At 45.5% G+C, this 23,270-nt stretch overlaps 1 protein-coding gene across 6 annotated transcripts in view; it reads left to right on the top strand.

Moving 5' to 3' along the window:
• KIAA1671 (KIAA1671 ortholog) overlaps window positions 1–23,270 on the top strand; it is a 215,732-nt gene that overhangs the window by 141,742 nt on the left and 50,720 nt on the right. The window contains exons 1-2 of one of the 6 annotated variants that reach the window (XM_072600113.1): window positions 7,217–9,356; window positions 9,494–10,654. The exons of 4 other annotated variants lie outside the window; for them this stretch is intronic. In XM_072600113.1, the coding sequence (XP_072456214.1) occupies window positions 10,370–10,654 (285 nt within the window). In that variant the 5' untranslated portion in view covers window positions 7,217–9,356; window positions 9,494–10,369. Of the gene's footprint in view, window positions 1–7,216; window positions 10,655–23,270 lie in introns of those variants that run through there. One more of the 6 variants, XM_072600112.1, reaches the window with a different exon arrangement.

The raw sequence follows: 23,270 nt of genomic DNA, 5'->3' as shown, positions 1-23,270 counted from the left end.
TTAGTATATAATAGGTGTTTAATAAATGCTTGGAGGGGCTTTTGAGGACTCTTAATCCAATGAGGTTCACAGGTTCCAGACCACACAGCAATCCACCCCCTCTGGAAGCTGGACAAGCTGTGGGTGTCCTCTTCTGCCCACAATGGTGTTGGCTCTCAGATATGCCAGAGATGTCTCATAGGCATTGAAGCCTGGCATGGGTGGATGGCACAGCCTCAGAGATCGATGGGACCATCTTGGAGCACTTTGTGCCTAGTTAATGTTTGTTAAATGTTTGAAGGCCGTGGGACCCACTTGTGGTTTGGGAAGCTGTGCTAGGGAGGGCGTTCACCATTGGCTTTCCCAGAATCCTTGGTCATTGTAATTGATCGCATGCTTATTAACCTTTATGGGAGCTAAGCCAGGGAATGAGTGCATTTTTATTTACTTATATTTTTACAATGATGCTTTTGAATAGCTTTCCTGCAAGTCTAAGGCTAACAGGGGTGGGGGAGGTGGAGTAGAAATGCACGGAGAGGAAACAAGACATGTAGATGTGGTCACCTGCCCTTATGGGATGTGGTGAAGTGGATTGTGAAGTGAAGTAGCTGAGTTCGAATCCTACCTCTGCTCATAGGCAGATCACTTCTCCCTAACGCTGTTTCCCCCTCTGTAAAATAAGGGACTTGGAAAAATGGTCCATAAGATCTTTGCCAATCCTTAGTCACATTAGGTGAATATTTGAATTTTTAGAGTTTATGGCCCATTGAAGGGGGAAGGATGGTGAGTGGCACCAGAGCAGACCACAAGGTAGAAACAAGTTAATAACAACCAACCAGCATTTATTAAGCACCTACTGTATGCTGGGCTTTACAATTATGAAATTTATTATTACCATGTGCCTTCCAGGCATGGGGTGCTGCTAGTGTATGAGAAAACGTAACAAGATGAGTTTGACTGGACTGAAGAATTATCTGAAATGTTAAATGAGGATAAGAAGGTCAACTAGAGCTAGGCTGAGAAGGGCTTTAGCTGTCAAATGGAGGGATTTCAACAATCGGGCTTAGGGGCTGGACTTGTGGATTTTATTGGTCTCGGGACCTCCCATGTACAGGATTTCTCTCTAGTAATGCAAGTTATCTCCTCCTTGGCAGCTGAGTGTCTTAGAAAGTTTCTTGGAGCACTGAGAAATTTATGTGAATTAATTTGTCAGGGTTTCATGTCTAGTATACATGGACTTGAACCCAGGCCACACTAGCTAGCATGCGTATAGTTCTTTAAAGTTTGCCTATCAAGGGCAAAGTTGGGTCAAGAAAACAGGGAAATGTATCAAGTCTCCATTGCCTCCATCACCCAGTCTAGGTTGTGTACAGAATAGAAGCCTAATATTTAATGTTTAATTGGATGAACCCAGTTCTCTTGATTCCTAAGGGCAGTACTCTTTCCACTAGATCAAGCAAAAAGAAATTTAAAATAGACAAGGTGTGGGAACAGCAAAGATCTAATACCTTCCAATGGATCCACCAAGATGGCTCCATTAAAGTTGTCTTGGCAGACTCCCTGCTTATCAGCGCCATGAGACCATCTAGCTCCCCCGAGCATCATAGAAACCCTAGAGAAATAGGTAGAAGGCTTTTCTTGGTTCTCCATGGTTTATGTTCCGTAGCGAAGACATCCCACTGTGCAGCTTCTGGTTTTTTCATCTCCTGGATCTGGATTTTATTTTATTTTATTTTATTTTTTTTTTACTTTCCCTAACTTCTTTTTTTTTTAAATTAAATTTATTTATTTAACTTTTAACATTCATTTTCACAAAATTTTGGGTTACAAATTTTCTCCCCTTTTATCCCCTCCCCCCCCCAAACACCAAGCATTCTAATTACCGCTATGACCAATCTGCTCTCTCTTCTATCATCCCTCTCTGCCCTTGTCTCCATCTTCTCTTTTGTCCTGTAGGGCCAGATAACTTTCTATACCCCTTTACCTGTATTTCTTATTTCCTAGTGGCAAGAACATTACTCGACAGTTGATCCTAACACTTTGAGTTCCAACTTCTTTAGCTCCCTCCCTCTCCACCCCTTCCCTTTGGAAGGCAAGCAATTCAATATAGGCCAAATCTGTGTAATTTTGCAAATGACTTCCATAATAGTCGTGTTGTATAGGACTAACTATATTTCCCTCCATCCTATCCTGTCCCCCATTACTTCTATTCTCTTTTGATCCTATCCCTCCCCATGAGTGTCAACCTTGAATTGCCTCTCCTCCCCATGCCCTCCCTTCTATCATCCCCCCCCACCCTGCTTGTCCCCTTATCCCCCACTTTCCTGTATTGTGAGATAGGTTTTCCTACCAAAATGAGTGTGCATTTTATTCTTTCCTTTAGTGGAATGTGATGAGAGTAGACTTCATGTTTTTCTCTCACCTCCCCTCATTATCCCTCCACTAATGAGTCTTTTGCTTGCCTCTTTTATGAGAGATAATTTGCCCCATTCACTTTCTCCCTTTCTCTTCCCAATATATTTCTCTCTCACTGCTTGATTTCATTTTTTTTTAAAGATATGATCCCATCCTCTTCAATTCACTCTGTGCACTGTCTCTATGTATGTGTGCGTGTGTGCATGTGTGTGTGTGTGTACTCCCACCCAGTACCCAGATACTGAAATGTTTCAAGAGTTACAAATATTGTCTTTCCATGTAGGAATGTAAACAGTTCAGCTTTAGTTAAGTCCCTTATGACTTCTCTTTGCTGTTCACCTTTTTATGGTTCTCTTCATTCTTGTGTTTGAAAGTCAAATTTTCTTTTCAGCTCTGGTCTTTTCATCAAGAATACTTGAAAATCCTCTATTTCATTGAAAGACCAATTTTTCCCCTGAAGTATTATACTCAGTTTTGCTGGGTAGGTGATTCTTGGTTTTAGTCCTAGTTCCTTTGACTTCTGGAATATCCTATTCCATGCCCTTCGATCCCTTAATGTAGAGGCTGCTAAATCTTGTGTTATCCTGATTGTATTTCCACAATACTTGAATTGTTTCTTTCTAGCTGCTTGCAATATTTTCTCCTTGACCTGGGAACTCTGGAATTTGGCCACAATGTTCCTAGGAGTTTCTCTTTTTGGATCTCTTTCAGGCGGTGTTCTGTGGATTCCTTGAATATTTATTTTGCCCTCTGGTTCTAGAATCTCAGGGTAGTTTTCCTTGATAATTTCATGAAAGATGATATCTAGGCTCTTCTTTTGATCATGGCTTTCAGGTAGTCCCATAATTTTTAAATTGTCTCTCCTGGATCTATTTTCTAGGTCTGTTGTTTTTCCAATGAGATATTTCACATTATCTTCCATTTTTCCATTCTTCTGTCTTTGTTCTGTGATTTCTTGGTTTTGAAAAAAGTCATTAGCCTCTATCTGTGCCATTCTAATTTTGAAAGAACTATTTTCTTCAGTGAGCTTTTGAATCTCCTTTTCCATTTGGCGAATTCTGCTTTTGAAAGCATTCTTCTCCTCATTGGCTTCTTGAACCTCTTTTGCCAATTGAGTTAGGCTAGTTTTCAAGGTGTTAATTTCTTCAACATATTTTTGGGTCTCCTTTAGCAGGGAGCTGATCTGCTTTTCATGCTTTTCTTTCATCTCTCTCATTTCTCTTCCCAGTTTTTCCTCCACGTCTCTAACTTGATTTTCAAAATTCTTCTTGAGCTCTTCCATGGCCTGAGCCCATTGGGTGGGCTGGGACACAGAAGCCTTGATTTCTGTGTCTTTGCCTGATGGTAAGCATTGTTCTTCCTCATCAGAAAGGAAGGGAGGAAATGCCTGTTCTCCAAGAAAGTAGCCTTCTATAGTCTTATTTCTTTTCCCTTTTCTGGGCATTTTCCCAGCCAGTGACTTGACCTCTGAATATTCTCCTCACACCCACCTCGCCTCCTGATCCTCCCAGCCAAAGTTTGGGGTCTGAGATTCAAATGCTGCTTCCAGCCTTAGGGCTTTTGGCGGGGGCAGGGCTGCTATTCAGTGTGAGATTAAGTTCAGGTGCTGAGGTCGGGGCAGGGCTGCCTCTCAGGCTCGGTTCCCTCAGGGGGTTTATGCACAGACCTTCCACAATGGATCCAGGTTCCTGCCCACTTGGGGAGCCCCGGTCTGCCGCCGCCTCTCAGCTTCTACCTCCCGGGGGGGCCTGAATTATGGGGGCACCCCACTCCCCTCTCGACCCATCAAAGAGACTCTCTCACTGACCCCCGTCACCTGTGGGCGGAGGGACTTGTGCGGCCGCTGGAGATCCCGTCCCTGAAGCCTGCTCGGGTCTGTTTCTCTTGGTGCTGTGGCTGCAGCAGGTCTAGGCTGGGCTCCGCGTCTGCAGCGCGACGGACCTTTTGTGAGAGGTTTGCAGGTCCCTCTGTGGGTGGAGGGACCCGCGTGGCTGCTGGAGATCCCGTCCCTGAAGCCCGTTCGGATCTTTTCCTCTCAGTGCCGAGGCCGCGGCAGGGCTGCACTCAGCTCCCAGTCCTGGCGCCCAGTCCACAGCGTGAAGGACCCCCCGCGAGAGGTTTGCAAGTCTCTCCAGAACAGAAATCTCCCTCGCTCCAATATTCCGTGGCCTCTGGGTGCAGAATTCGCCGTGAGTTACTCCCCTGTAGCCATTCTATGGATTGTGGGTTCTGAGCTATGTGTATGTGCGTCTTTCTACTCTGCCATCTTGGCTCCACCCCCTGGATCTGGATTTTAGAGACTCCACTGAGAACATTCTCAGCTCGGATCTCCCAATATCGTCAGTGCTTTCTGCTCCTGGAAGTACAATGACTCTAGGGTCCGAGGCCCTGACTTCAAATCCCTTAATACATGTGAGACTTGGGGGAAATCATCCCATTTCCTTAGTTTCTACCTCTCTAAAATGAGGGTATCTAGATCAGAGGTGGGGAACCTGTGGCCTTGAGGCCATATGTCCTTGGGTAAGGCCTTTTGACTGAGACCAAGTTTTCTAGAACAAATCCTTTTATTAAGTTGGGATTCAATCAAAGGGCTGCACTTAAGGACCTAGAGGACCACCTGTGGCCTTGAGGGTACCAGGTTCCCTACCCTTGGAAAGTTTTGGAAGGCAGTTTCTGTTCTTTTTCCTCTGGTACCCTGGACCTGGGAAGGAGCAGAGCTTCCTGGATGGTGAGCTGAACCTAAGAATCAGGAAGAAAGGAATCCAAACGCCATCTCAGATGTTTGTTGGCTGTGTGTGACCTTGGCCAAGTCATTTCATTTCTCTGAGCTCCCGTTTCCTCATTTCTAAAGGGCAGACAATAACACAGACCTCACAGGGTTGTTTTGAGGATCAGATGAGGCACCATCATCTAAATAATAATAATAAGAATCAATATTGATTATTAATAACTATAATGTATTATATTATTAGAATAATCTCAGTAATTAATATTAATAATGATAATAACTTCTATAGGCAGATGAGTGTCAGAGTAGACAGAACTTAGGATCAGGAAGACCTAAGTTCAGATCCTGCCTCAGACACTTCCTTGCTGTATGACCTTGGGCAAGTCATGCTTCTCTTTGCCTCAGTTTCTTCATCTGTAAAATGGGAATTATAATAGCACCTGCCTCCCAGAGGTTGTGGTGAAGATTACTTGATGTTTAGCTTTGCCAACCTTTGCACTCCTTGGTTTGAAAACCCCTCCTGCTCTAGGGGGTTTTCCAGCCCCGACATTGTACATTCTATGGTTTGTTTAGAGAACATGGCTGCACTGATTAAGCTGCCAAAAGTAGCCACATGCCAGAAAAATAGACTGGAAATCCAGGCTGGTGTTTCCCAATAATGATTGAAGGGACAGCCCTGGAGCAAACACACCCTGTCTCCTAGGTGGAGGAAAGCAGAGGCCTTTTCATATAGGCCCTATACCTTCTCTCACCTATAGGGTGTGTGTGTGTGTGTGTACGTGTAAGTACGTTTGCGTGAGTATATGTGTATGAGTGTGTATGTGTTCATGTATTGTTTATGTGTAAATGTGTGTATTATGTTTATATATTCATATATGTGTATGTGTGTATATGTATGCATGTGTATGTATCTGTGAGTGCGTGTGTACACGCATGTGTAAGTATGTGTGTGGTTATGTGTTCATGTATTGTGTATGTGTACATATGAGTGTGTATTGTATTTATACATGCATGTGTAAGAGTGTGTATGTGTGTGAGTGTATGTATGCATGTTTATGTATCTGTGAGTAAATGTGTGTATGTGCACGTGTATGTGTTTGTGTGTGAGTATATGTGTGTGTTCATGTATTGTATATGTGTGCATGTGTATGTTGTGTTTACACAAGTATACGTGTGTGAGTATATGTATGTGTGTATGTATCTGTGAGTGAATGTATGTACATGCATGTGTAAGTGTGTATTTATGTGTGCGTATATGTATGAGTGTGTATGTACTCATGTTTGTGTGTACATGTGTGTCTTGTGTCACACACACACGTGAGTATCTGTATGCATGTGCATGCATGTGTGTGTACATGTGTGTAAGGATGTGTTTGTGTGTGAGTATATGTGTTTGAGTGTGTATGCGTTCATGCATGTGTGTATGTGTACATATGCATGTGTTTTGTGTTAACACATACGTGTGTGTGTGGAGACATTACACATGTTTGGAAAAGCCGCTGACCCAGGGAGACACATGCTTCTCAAATCTTTCTGCCTGTTTCAGTGGGAGCTGGAGCCCATGGCCTCATTCAGTAATCCAGCTTTTAAGAAGACTGTTAATGACGGGAGTGGGCATTCTTGCCCACCTTCCTGCCATCTTCCCCTGGGGCCCAGTAGTCATCCTCTGCTGGAGTGGAAAACTGTTCCATTTCCAATTGTGCTAACAGGGGTGATAAGGAAGGTGGATTGGATTTTGGCTGGTTCTCCCAAGATTTCATTTCCAGATACCATTGTTTCTGAGGTTAATTAAGGCCTGCTTCCATCAGTTTGCAGGGAATGGGCAATAAGAATCATAATGAGGCTTTGGGGCATGTAGAAATAGGCCCTCAGTCCTAGCTGGGCCTATAAACAGATAACACGGCTCCACAAGATAAGGCAAGTGTAGGTTATTGTTTTGGGGTGCAGCCCTCCTCCCAGTTACCATGGGAATGGGGGAAGGGGGAGGAGGAGGAGGAGCATTGGCCTGGGAGTCAGTGTTCTTTGCCCAGCTCTAACAGAATTTAATTGTGTGACCATGGCCAAATCTCATTCTTCCTCCAGGCATTAAGGTGGGGCAGCTGGGTGGTGCAGTGGATAGATCCTTGGACCCACAATCAGGAAGACCTGAGTTCAGAATGTGGTCTCAGATACTTCCCAGCTGTGTGACCCTCAGCAAGTCCCTTAACCTCTGTTTGCCTCCGTTTCTTCATCTTAAAAATAAGGATAGCCATAACACCTGTCCCTAAGGGTTATTATGAGGATCTGATTAGATCATAATGATAAACCGTTCAGCACAGCGTGCCTGCATAAAATAAATGCTGCATAAATGGTAGTTGTTTTTATAATGACTATTATTGAAATCCAGCCCCAGACACTTAGTAGTCAGACACTGACCCCAGGCCAGTCACTTAACCATTGTTTGCCTCAGTTTCCTCATCTGTAAAATGGGGACAACAATAGCACATGCCTTCCAGGGTTCTTGTGAGGATCAGATGAGATAATAATTATAAATCATGTAGCGCACAGTGCCTGGCCTGTACGTGCTTATAAATGCTGGCTATTTTTACTATTATTTCGGAATCACAGAATATCAGGTTAGAGTGCACGTAGTCTAACTTACCTTGTCTCTGACAATTACTGCCTTTGTGGCCTAGGGCAAATCTAACCTCCCTGGGCCTCAGTTTCCTCATCTGTAAAATAGGGTCATTGGATTAGGTGGATTCTGAGGTCCATTCTTAAGATCCCAGGGATTGTCACTGCCATTCGAAGCACTGTGCTGTGCGTTGGGGTTACAGAGATAAAAATGGAAAGACTCTTGGTGAGGAGAGACCTTCCCCCTCCTGGCCCTCCTGATCCAATTTTGCATAGAGCCCTGTTGTTTAGGAAAGTCTTCCATCTATTTTAAAATGTAAACACCTTGTGGGTAAAGTGATTTCATGCTTTGCAGTTCTCTCTCATGTCTAGCACATAGTAGTTTGACTTGATGACATCGCTCCTAGCGCTGCTCCATGTTCTGTCTCTTGGGCCAGTCTGATCTCAGCTCTTTTCTTCCCCCCACCCCCTTCCATTTCTTCTTTATCCCCATTTCCTTCCACCAGTTTTCTCTCTGTCTTGACGGTCCTTCACCCACGTGTGTGTCCACCTCTGCTCTGAGATGAATGGATTGGATGAGAAGAGATGATCTCTTAAGGTCTTTCTGGTCATCCATTCTGCTTCTCTGGGGTATGCCTGGTCCCTTCTCGACTGGGTGACCTGGATTTGTAAAGGGCTTAACACCATGCCTGGCCCATAGTAGGCGCATAATAAATGCTTGTTCCCTCCCCCACCACATTTCACTGTAGTCCATGTTCAAGAACTATTTGTTGTTCTCCTGAACCTCATCCGCTGCCCTAGTTCTGCTTCATGGATTCCCTGAATCTCAGTTTCTTCATCCATAAAATGGGGCTAATAATTAACCACTATTTACCCTGCTTGCATCACAGGATTGTAATGAGGCACAAATCAGATAATTGTGTAAAGTGGTTCTAAACCTTAAAAGCCACATATAAATATCAGTGACAACAGAAACAGTAAGTGATGAGAGTGATCCTTTGAGAGGCAGCATGGGATGGTGGGAAGACCCCTGTTCTGGGAGTCCCAGTTCTGACACCTCCTGTTCTTAGGCCCCTCCCAGCTCTGACATTATATGTTCTAAGGAAGGGCCTTCCTTTTTGGTACTGCGTCTCCCCCTGCCCCTCCAGTTGTTCAGGTAGTCCAGTTGTACAAAACTGCCACTTTCCCACCTGTCCGCCACACGTGCCATCCCCTCCAGAGAAGGGTTAAAATGCACTGAGGTTGAGCCCACGTGATCTGTGCAAACTATGAATCATTGCAATCTCTCAGTTCAACTCCTGCCTGCCCAGGCAGCCGGCAGATGCTGTTCCCCAGGGTTGCCATAGCAACCTCTGCCTGTGCGGTAATAAAGCCCAGCCTCAGATCCTTCCTTCCTCGGGCAGACCTTTGCTGCCGCTGCTGTGGCTGCTTCACCTATTCATTGTTTTCTCCTGAGTAGGAGGAGGAGGAGGAAAGAAGGAGGGAGAGTGGGCAGGCAGGAAAGGAATGAGGGAACCCATTTTAAAGCTTTAGACGTAGCAGCTCCAAGCCTCTCCCCAGCTGCCAGATATTCAGGGAAAATGCCAAAGATTTGCACGTCGGGACTGCCAGAGAGCTTTCTGTATGTATTTCCCTCTTAGCTATGCATGCATGTCTGGGAATAAATCTCTGACTGCCTTTCTACCAGGGATCGGCAGGGTGGGTGAGAGAAGAGGGTGGGGGGAAGAGCCACATTGACGAGTATCTTGAAACTCCCAGACAGAGAAGGGAGCTGCCTGCCTCCCAAACCCTCTGCATTCCTCAGCCATGAAGCCCCTCTCCAAGCCCAGAGTCTGATGTCATCCAGGACACTGTCAGGCCACAAGGAGCTGTCCCCTCCCTGTCCGGCTCCGTGCTGCCCAACTCCCTGGGGCCATCTCTGCCTCCGGAAATGAACTGCTGTTAGAGCTAGGGAAAGACCTGGTGAGATCCAGTCTCCCGGACAACAGGCGCTGGGGTGGTCTCCCTTGGGAAGAGGCGAGCCCAGGCTGATCACTCGTGGAAACATTCCGGTGAAAGGACCGTGGGGGGCTCCAGCTGGAACTTTGGATAAACACGGAACGTGCTACTCCCCTCCCCTGGCCCCTGGAACATGAGCTCGGTCCAGCTGCTAACAGACTCACGGGGGCAGCACACGTAGGCGCAGCTGTTTCTTTTACCTGTGGGATTGGGAGAAAGTGAACAGGCACCAGTGAATCTCAGCTCTCAGGCGACTGTCATGTTCAGGAATGAAACCTACAGCTTGAACCAGGCTCCCCTTCCTGTCCAGATGGTCAGCTGCCTTTTTCTGTCAGGTTATCGGGTCTTTGGGAATCGAATGGGCAACGAGAAGAGAACATGCTAACTCTGTAACCTGGGGGCAATGCTTCCAGAGCCCTCCAGGGACCCTCTTTGCCACTTGCCTTCTTTGTAGCTCATGGATTTATTTTGAGGAGACTTTCCCAAAGCCCCTCGCACATGTTAGTTTTCTTGGGGAAAGACCAAAGCAACGAAGAAGGAGGGGGCTAGTGAGCGTCACCCAAGTGAAGCAGAAAGGTGGGGCACTGGCTTCACTCTGGTTTATCATATTTTTCCCTCTGCTTCCCCTCTTTCCCCATGGATTACCTTGGAGACAAACTGACAGTGGCCCAGAGCCATATGACCCAGTGGATGGGAACCGTGCGGCGCTCTTTCCAGGAGGCACTGAACTTGGTAACCACGGCTGTGGCTCATGAGCGGACTAGCAGTGAGGGCCCCAGTAGGACCCCCTTCAAGCGGACGGCTTCCTTCCGACACTTTGCATCCCGAAGTCGGGAGTCCTTTCGAAGGTTCTCTGTCCGGAGCCAACAAAGGTTTTCTTCGCTGAGGAAGAGGCAGGCCAGCTCAGAGCCCCCTGACCTTGTAAGCTTTTCTTTCTTTCCCAGGGAGAGCTGAAACCTATAGGTCAGAAGAATGGGGCAGTGGCTTCTTTTCAGAAAGTTAGATGAGGAAAACACCTGGTGGCTTCCTTTTCCCTTGGGTCGTCTGAATAGGCCAAGTGACCGGTGTGTTGGGATGCATCGTCAGTTTCATTTCCTAGTGGAAATAAATCAGATCTTGAGGAAATTGACCCAGGGTTTAAACCTGGCTTCTTCATCTTTCTGAATCATAGACCTCTTTGGTAGCTGGTTTAGCAAAGCTAGGGGACCCCTTCTTCTCAGAATAATGTTTTTAAATGCATCAAACAAAATATATGGGATTAGAAAGAAAACTGATTACATTGAAAAAGTTATCAAAATATAATTTTAAAAAACTCAAGTTCATGGATCCCAGGTTAATAAAATCTGGTTTAAACCCTTTCTAAGCAGAGGGTCTGTTTCCTAGATGTCATATGGACCACAGGATTAATAGATTTCAGTTGGTCAGTGACCTTAGATGTCCTCTGGTCTGTCCCCTTCATTTTAGAGATAAGGGAATTGAAACCTAGAAAGTGAAGAGATTTGTCTAAGGATATATGGCCAAGAGCATTCTATAACTAGTCTGTCCCACACTTATAGACAGGATCCCTGGTCTCCTGCCTCATGCCATGCCCTGAATGAAGCAGGGGGATGCCTATGTCTTGGAACCATTCTTTGGTTTTAGGGGAAAAGAAGATCGGCTGATTTCAATCCAATTCCATTCAGTAGTACTTAAGTACTTCTTATGTCCTGGGCACTGGCGATACAGAAGCAAAAATGAAACCATGGACCTGCCCATAAAGAGTTTATATTCTATAAGGGTGGGATGGGATTCTCCTTTAGAATATAAGCTTGTGGGTAGGGATTGTTTCATTTTTTGTCTTTGATTGGATGGAAGTTCTTTGAGTCTGATTAGAGGCTGCTGGTGGTATGGCGTATAGAGTACTGGCTTCAGGTCAGAAAGATCTGGTCTCAGATATGTGTGACTCTTAAGTCACTTAATCCCATTTGCCTCAGTTTCCTCAACTGTAAAATGGGGGTGATGATAGCACTTACTTTTCAGGGTTGCTATAAGGATCAAATGAGATTATAAAGTGCTTAGCATAGTACCTGGTATTATATACATCTCTCTCTCTCTGTATGTGTGTATGACCTACATATGTACACATATATGACCTGTATGTATGTGTGTATATATACATATATTTATGTATGTATATACACGCACACTTTTCCCTTTCCTTGAGCGTTTTCTTGTGTTCCTAACACATGGTACATAGTAGGCACCTAGGAAGTGCTAGTTGATTGATTGATTGTGGACATAGATCAATTCAAGCAGAGAAATGAAATGAAGGATGGGAAGGAGGGTAGGAGAGAGAGAGAGAAGAGAAGAGAGAGAAAGGAGAGGGATGTGTGTCAGAAGTCTCTAGCTCCTCGCCAGGTCTGCTCTCTTCTCATTTGGCTCTTAGCATCACTGGACTCAACAGTCAGCATCTTTGTAGGATAATTTGCCACTTGGAGCTTCACCTTCTCCTCTGGAATTCAGAGGACTCCAATAGACTGACCCTCTTATAGCATTGTAGGTTTTAGAGCCAAAAGGGCCTGAAAGGACCTTGAAGTAAAACCATCGTATTTTACAGATGAAGAAAAAACTGAGGGCCAGAGAAGGGGAAGTGAGTTGGCTAAGGTCACTAAGATAGTAAGTAACAGAGTTAGAATTTAAAGCCATCCCTTTCCTCTGACTCAGGTGGTCTCTGTACCACCCTTCTTTTCTTTTGACTTCCGTTACCTTTTCATCTGCCTGGAGTTAGGATTTGTCTTGCCTCTGAACAGGGGAGCCTCAGGGACACCTGGATTCCTGCCCAGGCTTTTCTGCTTATAAGTTGTATGACCTTGGCTAAGTCACCTAAACTCTCTGAGCTTCACTTTCCTCCTCTGTCAAATGGGGATAAGAATTCCTTCGCCTGCCAAGTTTACTTAGTGATAACCTTGGCTTAAAGCTATTATGAGGGCAGTGACAGGATCACTTTGTTTTATTTGTATCTCTAGCCGTAGTCTCTGGCATACAGTAGGAGCTTAATCAATGCTGTTTTTTTATTGACTGCTTTTCCATCTAAGATTATGGAATTTCACAGCTGTAGGCAATGTTAGAACAGGGAATATCAGAGCTGGAAGGGGCCTTAGAACAGGGGATGCCAGGGCTGGGTGGGACTGAGAACAGGGGATGCCAGGGCTGAGAAGAGCCTTAGAACAGAGAATATCAGAGTTAGGAAAAGGACCCTTATTTCTCCTTCCTTTTAAACTGGGGAGGACAAAGCCTCAGAGAAAGGGGGTCAATGCTGGCAGAGTTGAGGTCCAGAACCTAAGTTCTGCTGACTCCTAGGCTTGGGCCACAATGAGAAAATGCCAAGTTGGCTTTCAGGAGACTTTCTGGGGCAGCCAGGCTCATGTGCAGTCTTAGGTTCGGAGAATGGGAGCACAAGTGGAGAAATGGATTTAAAGATACGAGATGAAGCATGTCAGTGACTTGAGTGTGTGATTGTCCCTGAGGAACAACAGTGGGGTTGCCAGGTGTTCTGCTCTAGCCCTGGATGAAGACTCTGAGGTTCAGAGAGGTTAATTGACTTGCATCAAGGTCATACAGCAAGTGTCTGGGGAACGATTTAAACTCATTTCTATTGCTACCACAAGGTGTGTCTTTATGAGACCCTAGGTCTACGGTAGGAAGGGGCCTCAAAGGCCTTCCGATCCAACCCCTCCAAATTTTCAGAGAATGAAATAAAAGCAGAGAGGGGCTCACCACCTAGTCTGACCCACTTATCCTATGGAGGAAGAGACTGAGGTTCAGAGAAGATAAAAATGGCTTGTCATCCCGGTTAAGTAAGTAGCAAACAGGATTTGAACCCTGGCCCCAAACCTTTTTCTCTTTCCCTCACTCTTCACTCCATTAGATTCATGGATGTCACAGAGCCTTTTAAAATGGCAGCCATCCCAGTGGACTGGCAAATAAACATATGCTTATCTTAGTCAGTTGCATAATGTAAATGTTTGTTTCATCAGGAGCCAACCTTGTGTAATAGAACAGGCCCTGAACTGGAAATCAGGGGATCCATATTAGAACCCTAGCTTTTTTCTTTTTTTTAATGAACTAACTGGCTGTGTGTCCTTGGGGAAATTATTTCCCCTCACTGGACCCATCCTCAATATTCTCCTTTAAAATTAAGAAGGTATATCCTTCCTACACCTTGGTTTTGTGGAGAACTGTATCTAGAATGACCTCTGACATCTGCTCTACCCATTGAATTCCAATCCAGACTTTAAGGCCCATTCAAATGATACCATCTGTGGGGAGTTTTCTGTTTCCCTCCTTCATACCAGTATTGATTTTCCCACTCTGGACCTCTTGTGTGTCTTGTATTATGGGAATTTTGTTGTTGTCCTCATTCAGTGGTGAGTGACTCTTCATGACTGTATTTGGGGTTTTCTTGGCAGAGATACTAGAGTGGTTTGCCATTTCCTTCTTGAGCTCATTTTACAGATGAGGAAATTGAGGCAAACAGGGTGAAGTGACTTGCCCAGGGACACCCAGCTAGTAAGTGTCTAAGGCCGGATTTGAACTTAGGAAGATGAGCTTTCCTGACTCCAGGCCCAGAGCTCTGTCCACTGCAGTGCTACCTAAGTGTCTCAGTCTCCAAAACAGGTATTTTGGCATGTGTCATAGATTTCCTTAAGATTTTCCTGAGGGCAGGGACTGAGCCTTATCTAAACTGTGTATCTCCCTCAGCCCCTTTTACAGTGCATTGTACTGCACTATAAAAAGCCACAAAATGGGGGGGGGGGGGGGGGGTGAGGCTATATCTTGGATAGTTTACATCCTAAGATCTCTTTCCAATTCTTTTGATTTCTGATTTGCAGTGCTTTGCCTGGTGTAGGATTCTGGAATTCTGGGATTTTGAAATTCTGAGGTTCTAAGATTCTGGGATTATGAAATTCTAGGATTTTGGCATTCCTGAACTCTAGGATTCTGTGAGTCTAGCAGTATGGGGTTCTAAGATTCTGTCTGGGATTCCTTAGAGCATTCTGAGATTTTAAGGATGTCTGAACTCTACAATTTGGAGATTCCTGAATTTTAGAATTCTGGGGTTCTAGGATCCCAGAATTCTGGGATTTCAAAATTCTGAGGTTCTGTGATTCTAGAATTGCGGGATTCTAGGATTTTGGCATTCCTGAACTCTAGGATTCTAGCAGTATGGGGTTCTGAGATTCTGCCTGGAGTCCTTAGGTCAGAAGGTTCTAAGATTCTAGGGATGCCTGAACTCTAGGATTTGGGGATTTTTGAATTGTAGAATTCTGGGATTCTAAGATTTCTAGAATTCTCCATGACTGCAAGCATTTGAGAATTGGAGTAGCATTGAATTTCATTTCAATGGATTTCATTATAGAGGCTAGCAAGTTTTTATAACCTCAGGCTTCTTTGTGATATCAACACGTTAGATAAAGCTGCCCCTTATCTAAATTACCCCTTCTCTTTAGAAATCTGATGCTGGCATGTGTTGACGTGGGATGTTGAAGTAGAAGCTACCACAAGTGTAGGAAGGAGCTCCTTCCACCCCCCTGCCCCCATGCTGGGTTTTCTATATTCAGCCAGGAAATCATTACCTAATGGCCTGACTACCTTGATGTCCAACCAACAAGAGGGTAGAAACTCAAACAAACATTGTCTAGAGGAGGACAAAGTCAGGAAGAGGTCCCTCACTGGGCTGGATGAGCCGTGTTTGCAGAGCATACCTTGCAAAGGCGTGGGTCCCAGTTGGCTAAGTGGGTATTCATTCTGTCTCCTGCTTATACAAGTGAGAGAAGCTGTGTGTCTCAAAGCAAAGAGTTTTGTCTGTAACTTGAGAGCTCGACTGGGAGTCCCCAAGCTTTTCTTGATCTGCCCCCCAGCCTTGAGTACTTTCCCCCAAATGACCCTGTATTTACCAACATACTTACTCATCGGCTCCCCCAGTAGATTCTTAGCTTCTGGCGGGCAGAGACGGTTTTCATTTCAGTTTTTTTGTGCTCAGCATGGGGCCTAGCACATAACAGAAGCGTTATAAGTATTTGTGGCCTGATGGATTGATGTTTCTTAATTGTGTGACTCCAGGCTAGTCCTTACACTTCCCTAAGTTGCAAATTTGCAGAATTTGGGTCCACTTCTGTGTCTATGTACCAGGCACAGAAGTGGGGCTTGATCTGAGGATCCGAGTTGGAAGGGATGGAAGAGAAATCAAGTCTAACCTATTCCTTGTCGTACTGGAGAGGGGCGATCAGGGGGAGAGCACTCAGTCCCCTCCCAAGGCAGCTTATCCCACTTCTGGATAAGCCTGTTGGTTAGGAAGTTTTCTCCGATACTTAAGCTGGGTCAGCCTCCTTGTGACTTCAGTCAATTCAGTATCAACCTAAGGTATTTGTCACTGCCTTGGGACCACACTATGCTCCTCAGAGGCCTTTTTCTTAGATATTATAATAATGATGATAAAATGGACATTTATACAGCCCCTACTTTGTGCCAGGCACCATCCTGAGTGCTGAGATACAAAAGGAAACAAAAGACAGTGCCTGCTCTCCAGGATTGTACTCTCTAAAGGGCACATGATGTGTAAACAGATGAACACAGTGTGTCCATCCCCCCTTGCATGTGACCCCCCCCCTTCAGATTCTTCAGGGTTGGATTCATGTCTTCCTTGACTCTTTTATACTCTAGCACACATATTCCCAGTTCCTCCGACCTTTTCTTATGTAAGATTGTCTCTGGTTCTCTCATCAATATGGTTGTCATGGGATCCTAGGCCTAACTAGAAAGGACCTTGGGTGGCCATCCTGTCCAGCCCCCTTGGATGACCATCCTGTCTGGCCCCCATTGGGTGACTATCCTGTCTGGCCCCCTTGGGCGGTCATCCTGTCTGGTGTCATTGGGTGGTCATCCTGTCCTGCCCCCTTGGATGACCATCCTGTCTGACCCCCTTGGGTGGTCATCCTGTACAGTTCTCTTGGGAGATCATCTTGTCTAGTCCCTTTATTTTACCAAGGAGGAAACTTGAAAAAGAAACAGACAAATGACTTAGCCCCCCTGCCCTTAGCTTCTACCCATTAACCTGTAAAAATGTAATTGGAGGAGGGCACTAGAAATGAGTTAGTTGCTAAATCAACTAGCAAGCATCAATTAAGCTCTTATAGTATACCAAGCACTGGGGAAACACAGGCAGACATGAAATAGTTCCTGCTTTTGATCACTAATAATTATTAAGCACCTGTCCTGTACCAGGTGAGTAGGAGAGACAAGAACACAAATGAAAGAGTTCTTGCCCTCAGGGGATAACACAGACACACAAAATTATATAAAACACATATGCACAATGTCTTTACAAGGGGAGGGGAGGAGATCCTGACAGCTGGGGCGGGTGGAGTAGGGTCTGTGTAAGGGGTCCTCCTGCTGAGAAGCTCAGAGACCATCCCCATTTCAGTCCTTCTGAGCACTTGAAAGCCCGCAGGCTGATGTCTGAAAGCTTTCCAGCCCCTGACAGACAGGAAGGCTCGCTCCTATAACTTCCACCCACTCTAACGGGTGGAAATTGCAGGGGAGGAAGATTTCGCCTCAGACTGAACTGAAATCCAATTCCTCACAGTTGGAAGTGTCTAAAAATGGCACGGGCTGTGTCTCAGAAGGAGTGAGATCCCCATCATCGGAAGTGTGCAAGTAGAGGTGGCATGAACATTTCCCTGGGGCTACCCAGAGACAGTAAACTCAAGGTGGGGAGGTGTATTTGGGCTCGGTGGAAGGTTGTCAGAAGTTGGCTTGATGTCAAGAGAATCCTCTTAACCTGGAGAGTGAAATGAGCTGTTTTGGAGGGTAGTAAGCTCTCCTTCCCTGGGGGTTGTCAGGCAGAGGCCCATGTCCACTTGTAGTGGGGATTCTGGTCTGGGTCCAGGTTGGATTAGTGGGCCTCTGGGATCCAGTCCAGCTCAGAGATTTGACAGTTCTATTTCCTGGACACACTATTGGGTCTGGGGGCAGATCGAGGCAGAATAGTGTAGCCTGAGAATTCATATTCCTGGCTTAAAATCCAGAACTTTCCAGTGATTGAGAGGCCTTTGGTCAAACTATTATACCTGGGTCAGGCATTAGATAAACTCGTAGTAAAGTTTTCCTCCAATGCCTCATCATCTACCAATCAGCAGCATTTAGTAAGCCCCTACCGTTTGCAGGCATAGAGGATACAGAGACATAAAAATGAGAAATAGCCCCTACTCTCAACATTCTATCATCAATCAATAAAGCATTTATTGAGCACCTACTGTATACCAAGCATTGTGCTAAACTCTAGGGATACAGAGAGAAGAATAAAAGAACTCCTGTCCTCGGAGTGCTTACAGTCTTTCATGACATGATGGTGTTTGAAGGGAATGCCAGCAGAACTCAGGTTTTAAGGCTTACCAAGTAGAAAAGACTTTTCTAGCTTTTTAATCATTCCCCATGCATTTGTGGACCGTGCATCTCTCAGTCTGGGACTAATTCAGCCAGTTTTAGAGAGGCTCATCACCAGCAGTTGGCCACAGGGCAATGAAATTTTCAACCACAGCAAGTCATAGAAACCATTTATGGTTGAGATCAGCAATAGTGGAGTTTCCCACCTCTGTGCCTTTGCCCAGATTGGCTACCATATCTGTGAAGGATCTTCTCCTTCCTCACCTTTGCTTCTTAGAACCCCCAGCTCTCTTAAGCCTAAATTCACGTGCCACTAATCTTGAAGCGGTTTTTTTTTTTACTCCTGGTACTTGCTAGTTCTGCCCTCCTGCCCCCAAACTACTTTATAACTATTTTGTGTAAATGTAATTACTTCTGTATCTTTGTGCATGTGGTTCCTCCATAGAATGTAAACTTGAGAGCAGGGGCTGTTTTTTTCTTTGTCTTTCTATCCCCCCTCCCAAGAACTGGTGCCTGATATTCAGTAGGTGCTTAATCAATGCTTGTTGCATTGAATTGAATTGGAAGTCGTGCCTAGGCTAATAAAGTCAAAGATTTTTATCAGAGATGTTTGAGGAACCAAAGAAGAGTTTCTAAAACTTAGAAAGTATCTGATCATTCCCGTACAGAAAGGAGGACTTTTGGAATTGACTTTGCATCAGTTTCTACTTCATGAGCATAACTGGCTTTGGCCCATCACCTGTCCAAATATCTGTGATGACCTTGGGTCCTTTTCAGGTGGGACTGGAAGGCAGGAGTCCTACTCACCATATAGACTCTGGCTGTGGAATAGATGTGTGTTACAGGAAGCTCAGACCCATTTGGAAAGGGGAGGAGGGGTCATAGCTCTGGAGTTGGAAGGGACCCTTAGAAGGCATCAAGTCCAGCCTCCTGAGGCTCAGAGAAGGGGAGTGACTTGCCCAAGGTCACTAGGAAGGGGCAGAACTGGGATTTAAGGTCAGGAGTCCTAGCACGCGTCTGTGCCAAAGATGGATGAGTCCCAGACTGTGATCCAGGACACCCATGAGCTACTTCTGGTTCTGCCCACCTCCCAACTGAGGAATCTGAGGCAGACCTCTCAGCTTCGGGTCTCTTCCCCTGCCAAATGGGGGTTTTAGTCCCAATATGGAGAAGTCAGTGTCTTAAGTCAAGAAACATTTATTAAATGCTTATTATATATGCCAGGCGCTGGTGCTGAAACTCCAAGTAAAAAGAGAGACCCTGCCCTCAAGGAGTGTATGTTCAAATGAGGGGGGAAGGTGAAAAACAGGACAGAGAGAAGGTCCTATAGTGGGATGTGATAGAAAAAGACTGGAGAGTCCAGAGTGCAGCCTGGCAAGGAATGAGCCCAGAAGGAAGGGGCTGAAAGTATCATCATTTAATCTTCAAGGCCCAGGTCAAAGGCAGTGAAAAAATGCTTACCTTGGGAGTCAGAGGGACCTGGACAGAATTCCAGCTTGGCATCTTTTTCCCTGTGTGAGTAGGTGTTGAATGTTTCCTCCATCTGTGCCTCAATTTCCCTCTTGGTAACATGAGACTAGATGTTCTTTAAGAGCCCTTCTACTTCTAAATAAATGACGCTCACTCCTCTAGGAAGCCTGTTCACACTTGTTTTGAGGGCAGGAACCCTGGTTTGAAGAGGCAAATAGAGAAAAACTCCCACACCATGAAAGCTATCGCAAAGTGCGATGGGCCTCAGAGTTATGGAGTGAACTCAGTCATGTCTGACCCTTCCTTACCCCATTTAGGGTTTTCTTGGCAAAGATACTGGAGTAGTTTGCTGTTTCCTTCTCCAGTTCATTTTACAGATGAGGAAACTGAGACAAACAGGGTAAAGTGACTTACCCAAGGTCACACAGCTACTAAGTGTCTCTAAGACTGGATTTGAACTCACAAAGATGTGAGTCCTGACTTGAGGTCTCTGAGTCACTGAGTCCACTGAGTCACTAAAATCTTAGTGGAGTCTCCATACTTGTGGAGGTGAAGGCTGAGTTAAGCTGAACTGAGTGGGCAGGCTCTCCAGAGGTGATGTAATGGTTAGAGCACTGAACCTGGAGTCAGGGGGACCTGGATTTGAATCCTGCCTCAGATACATGCTAGCTCTGTGTTCCTGGGCAAGTATTTTCAGCTCCCAAGGCCTCAGTTTCCTCATCTGTAAAATGGGAGATTTGAATTCCATGACCTCTGAAGTCTCTTCTAATTCTAAACCCTATGATCTTAACTGTGTTACTCTGGGCAAGACACTCAACCTTAGCTTGTTCTCCTAGCTATAAAATGGGGGCTGGGGCTGGGGCACCTCTCGACCCTTTTTAGGAAATGTCAGACCTGGTAGGGTAGGTTGGAGTTGGAGGGTTAACTCATTAATGCCCAAGAGCTCCAAGCCTTGAGGAACAGCTCGAGTGAGATCCAGTGACTCAGTTAGAATAAATGCTTTTTTATAAACTGCCCTGAGGGGAAAGCCTGAGAATCCTTTGACTGTGTGTGCTTTCTAGACTTGAGAATAACTTAATGGCATGTTGTGAATGGGTGATCTGATATGGACCCAATATGATGCAGGTCCTTCTAAACCCAGGCAAAGGAGCATGATGAGAATTCCTAGTCCGAGAACAGAGAACATCGGAGCTGGAAGGGAACTTAGAACAGGGAGTGGCCTATATAGATCATTTGGCCCCAAAACTTCATTTAACAAATGAGAAAGCTGAGACTCTGGAGAGGGAGTTGTCCTCCCCTCCATGGTCCAGTAGAGGCAGAACCGGGTCTCCTGATTCCTGGCCCAGCCTTCTTTCCATTCTGTCTCTCTGAGTTTTCTCTGCCTTGTCTACCAAATAATGACAGCCCTCATGTCAACTCCCAGGGAGCATTGCTCTGGGATTCAGATTTCCAAATGTCAGAGAACAGGATGCAGATGGGCTGCCGAGAACATGGGGCACGGTTCAGACCCCCTTCTGTTGTTCCACTGCAGAGGAGTGGCATGTCCCTGCTGCAGAGAAGGCCCAGCCTGGCTCAGCTCTGGGGCAGCCTCTCCAGAAAGCCTTCCTGATTCCTTCCCTGACTTCCCCAGCTGGTAGTGATCTCCCCGTCCTCCAGCCCCCAGAAGGCCCTCATGTATCACTTTTGCACCTACTGTCTCATTATTGTGGCATGGCTCAGCATTCTCCACTGGTCACCTTTGCAGTGGTTAGCCCCATGAGGGCATCTGGCATATATTGCTTATCATTCCATTGCCCCCAGGGCTGGCTGAACATCGTAATGCATGTTATAAATATTTGCTGAATAAATCATGAAATGCTGTTTTGCCTCCCTATGACAGGCAAGCTTCATGTAGCAAAAAAAATTGTTGGTGTAGGAATCCAAAAATTGGAATTAGCAAACATTTCTAAGCACCTTCTCTGTGCTAGGGGCCAGGGACACAATTATTACTGTCTTTTAAAAGTTGCAAAGACTGCACATACATACAGATGATTCTGGAGAGGCTGGATGCAAATCTGGGTCCTTTGACTCAAGAAATAAGGATTTACCTTCTTAGGAGAAGCAGAACCCTGTAATGGGTGCAAAAGTCAGAAAAGCCTGGATTCTAGGCTGGCTGAGTGACCTTGGACAAGTCACCCCCCTCTCTGGGCTTTGGTGTGCTCATAAGTCAAATGACAATGGCTCTTTTCTTTTCTGAAGATCCTCCCTTCTTTTTCCATGTTAGATTGACTGGGAGCTGTCCACACAGAGTTAAAATTCTTGCTGAACTGCGCAATGAAGAAATATTTGGTTTCCCCCAGAGGCAGCAATAATTAAACTGCCTCATGATCCCTTCTCTTCCCTCATCCGCCCCGCTCTTTGGGGTTTTTTCCTAGCAGTGTCTCTGTACTTTTGCACACCTGTAATTTCACCTTGGTAATTCTTCAATGAATCTTTCTTCCTTTCTAATTGTCTTCCACTTGGAGGGCAGGAGGAGGGTGCAGTGTTGAGACAGCTGTGGCGCCCCACCCTCTCACAGATCTTGGCAAGATGTGGCTGCCCACTGGATTCTGGACCCTGTTTCATTGAGCTGCATGGAATGCAGAGGCCCCAGCGGGCTGGCAGAGAAACAAGACCTCAGGCCTGAGCAAGGTGTTTAGATACCTGCTGCAAGTATGAGCAGGCTGTTACTGCTGGGGGCCCTGTTTGGGTGGAGCAGGCCAGCCTCTTCCCTGTCCTTAGCTCTAGGTTCCACATGGAGTGTTGAGTTGTCATGTCACAGGCTGATGACCCTTGGGCTTCCTCTCAAACCTGTTATGTCCTCAGGGACTCCCAAGATCATTTTTCCCCATTAGAAAGTGAACTCCTTGAGGACAGGGACTACTCTTGGCCTTTTTGTTTACTGTCCTGAGCAAACAAACTCTTAAGGAAGCTGTCAGGCCTGAACCCCTTTCTTTCAAAAGGGAAACAGGAAATCTCAGCTCCCAAAGATTTGTCTGAGAAAAAGAATCAAAATACATCTTCTCCCCACTCCAAACTCCAAGTTTGCATCCCTAACAGAGATCCTCTCCTGGAATTCGTGTGGGGCTAACCCAAAGGTGTCTGAACTGCCTCATTTTTGGGTCTCACCAAGGCTGCAGAGTGGGTAGAGTCCTGGACTTGAAATCAGCAGCAGATCTGGCTTTGAAGGCTAGCTTGACCGCTTACCAGTTGGGTGACTCGTCTAAGTCCCTTTTCCATCTCTTGACCTCAGCTTCTCCATCTGTAAGATGAAGGAGTTAGACTAGCAGATCTCCAGGTTTCCTTTGAGCCTTAAATTCTAGGATTCTCTGAGCCTCTGTTTCACTATTGGCAAAGTTGGGATAATCTATGGGCTGGCACTACCGGCCTCAAATAAACTGGTTGTTTAACGAAATGAAATAAGGATGTTTACGAAAGCCATTTGGAAGTATAAAGTCCTATAAAAATCTCATCTTCTATTACTTTAATTCTGTTTTTTTTGTCCTTTCTTGTCTGGATCTGTCCTTTTATATACTTAATCTCTTGGCTTTCCTAATGTATTTTCCAGTTGATTTGTAAAAAAGCATTTAGTTTGCCATTTATTTTAGGGATGGAGTCTTGGTTT

This window comes from Notamacropus eugenii, chromosome 4 (genome assembly GCF_028372415.1).
Source record: "Notamacropus eugenii isolate mMacEug1 chromosome 4, mMacEug1.pri_v2, whole genome shotgun sequence".
Classification (NCBI taxonomy): domain Eukaryota; kingdom Metazoa; phylum Chordata; class Mammalia; order Diprotodontia; family Macropodidae; genus Notamacropus; species Notamacropus eugenii.
The sequence above is the reverse complement of the archived record's forward strand: the minus strand, read 5'-3'. Positions and strand labels throughout refer to the sequence as shown.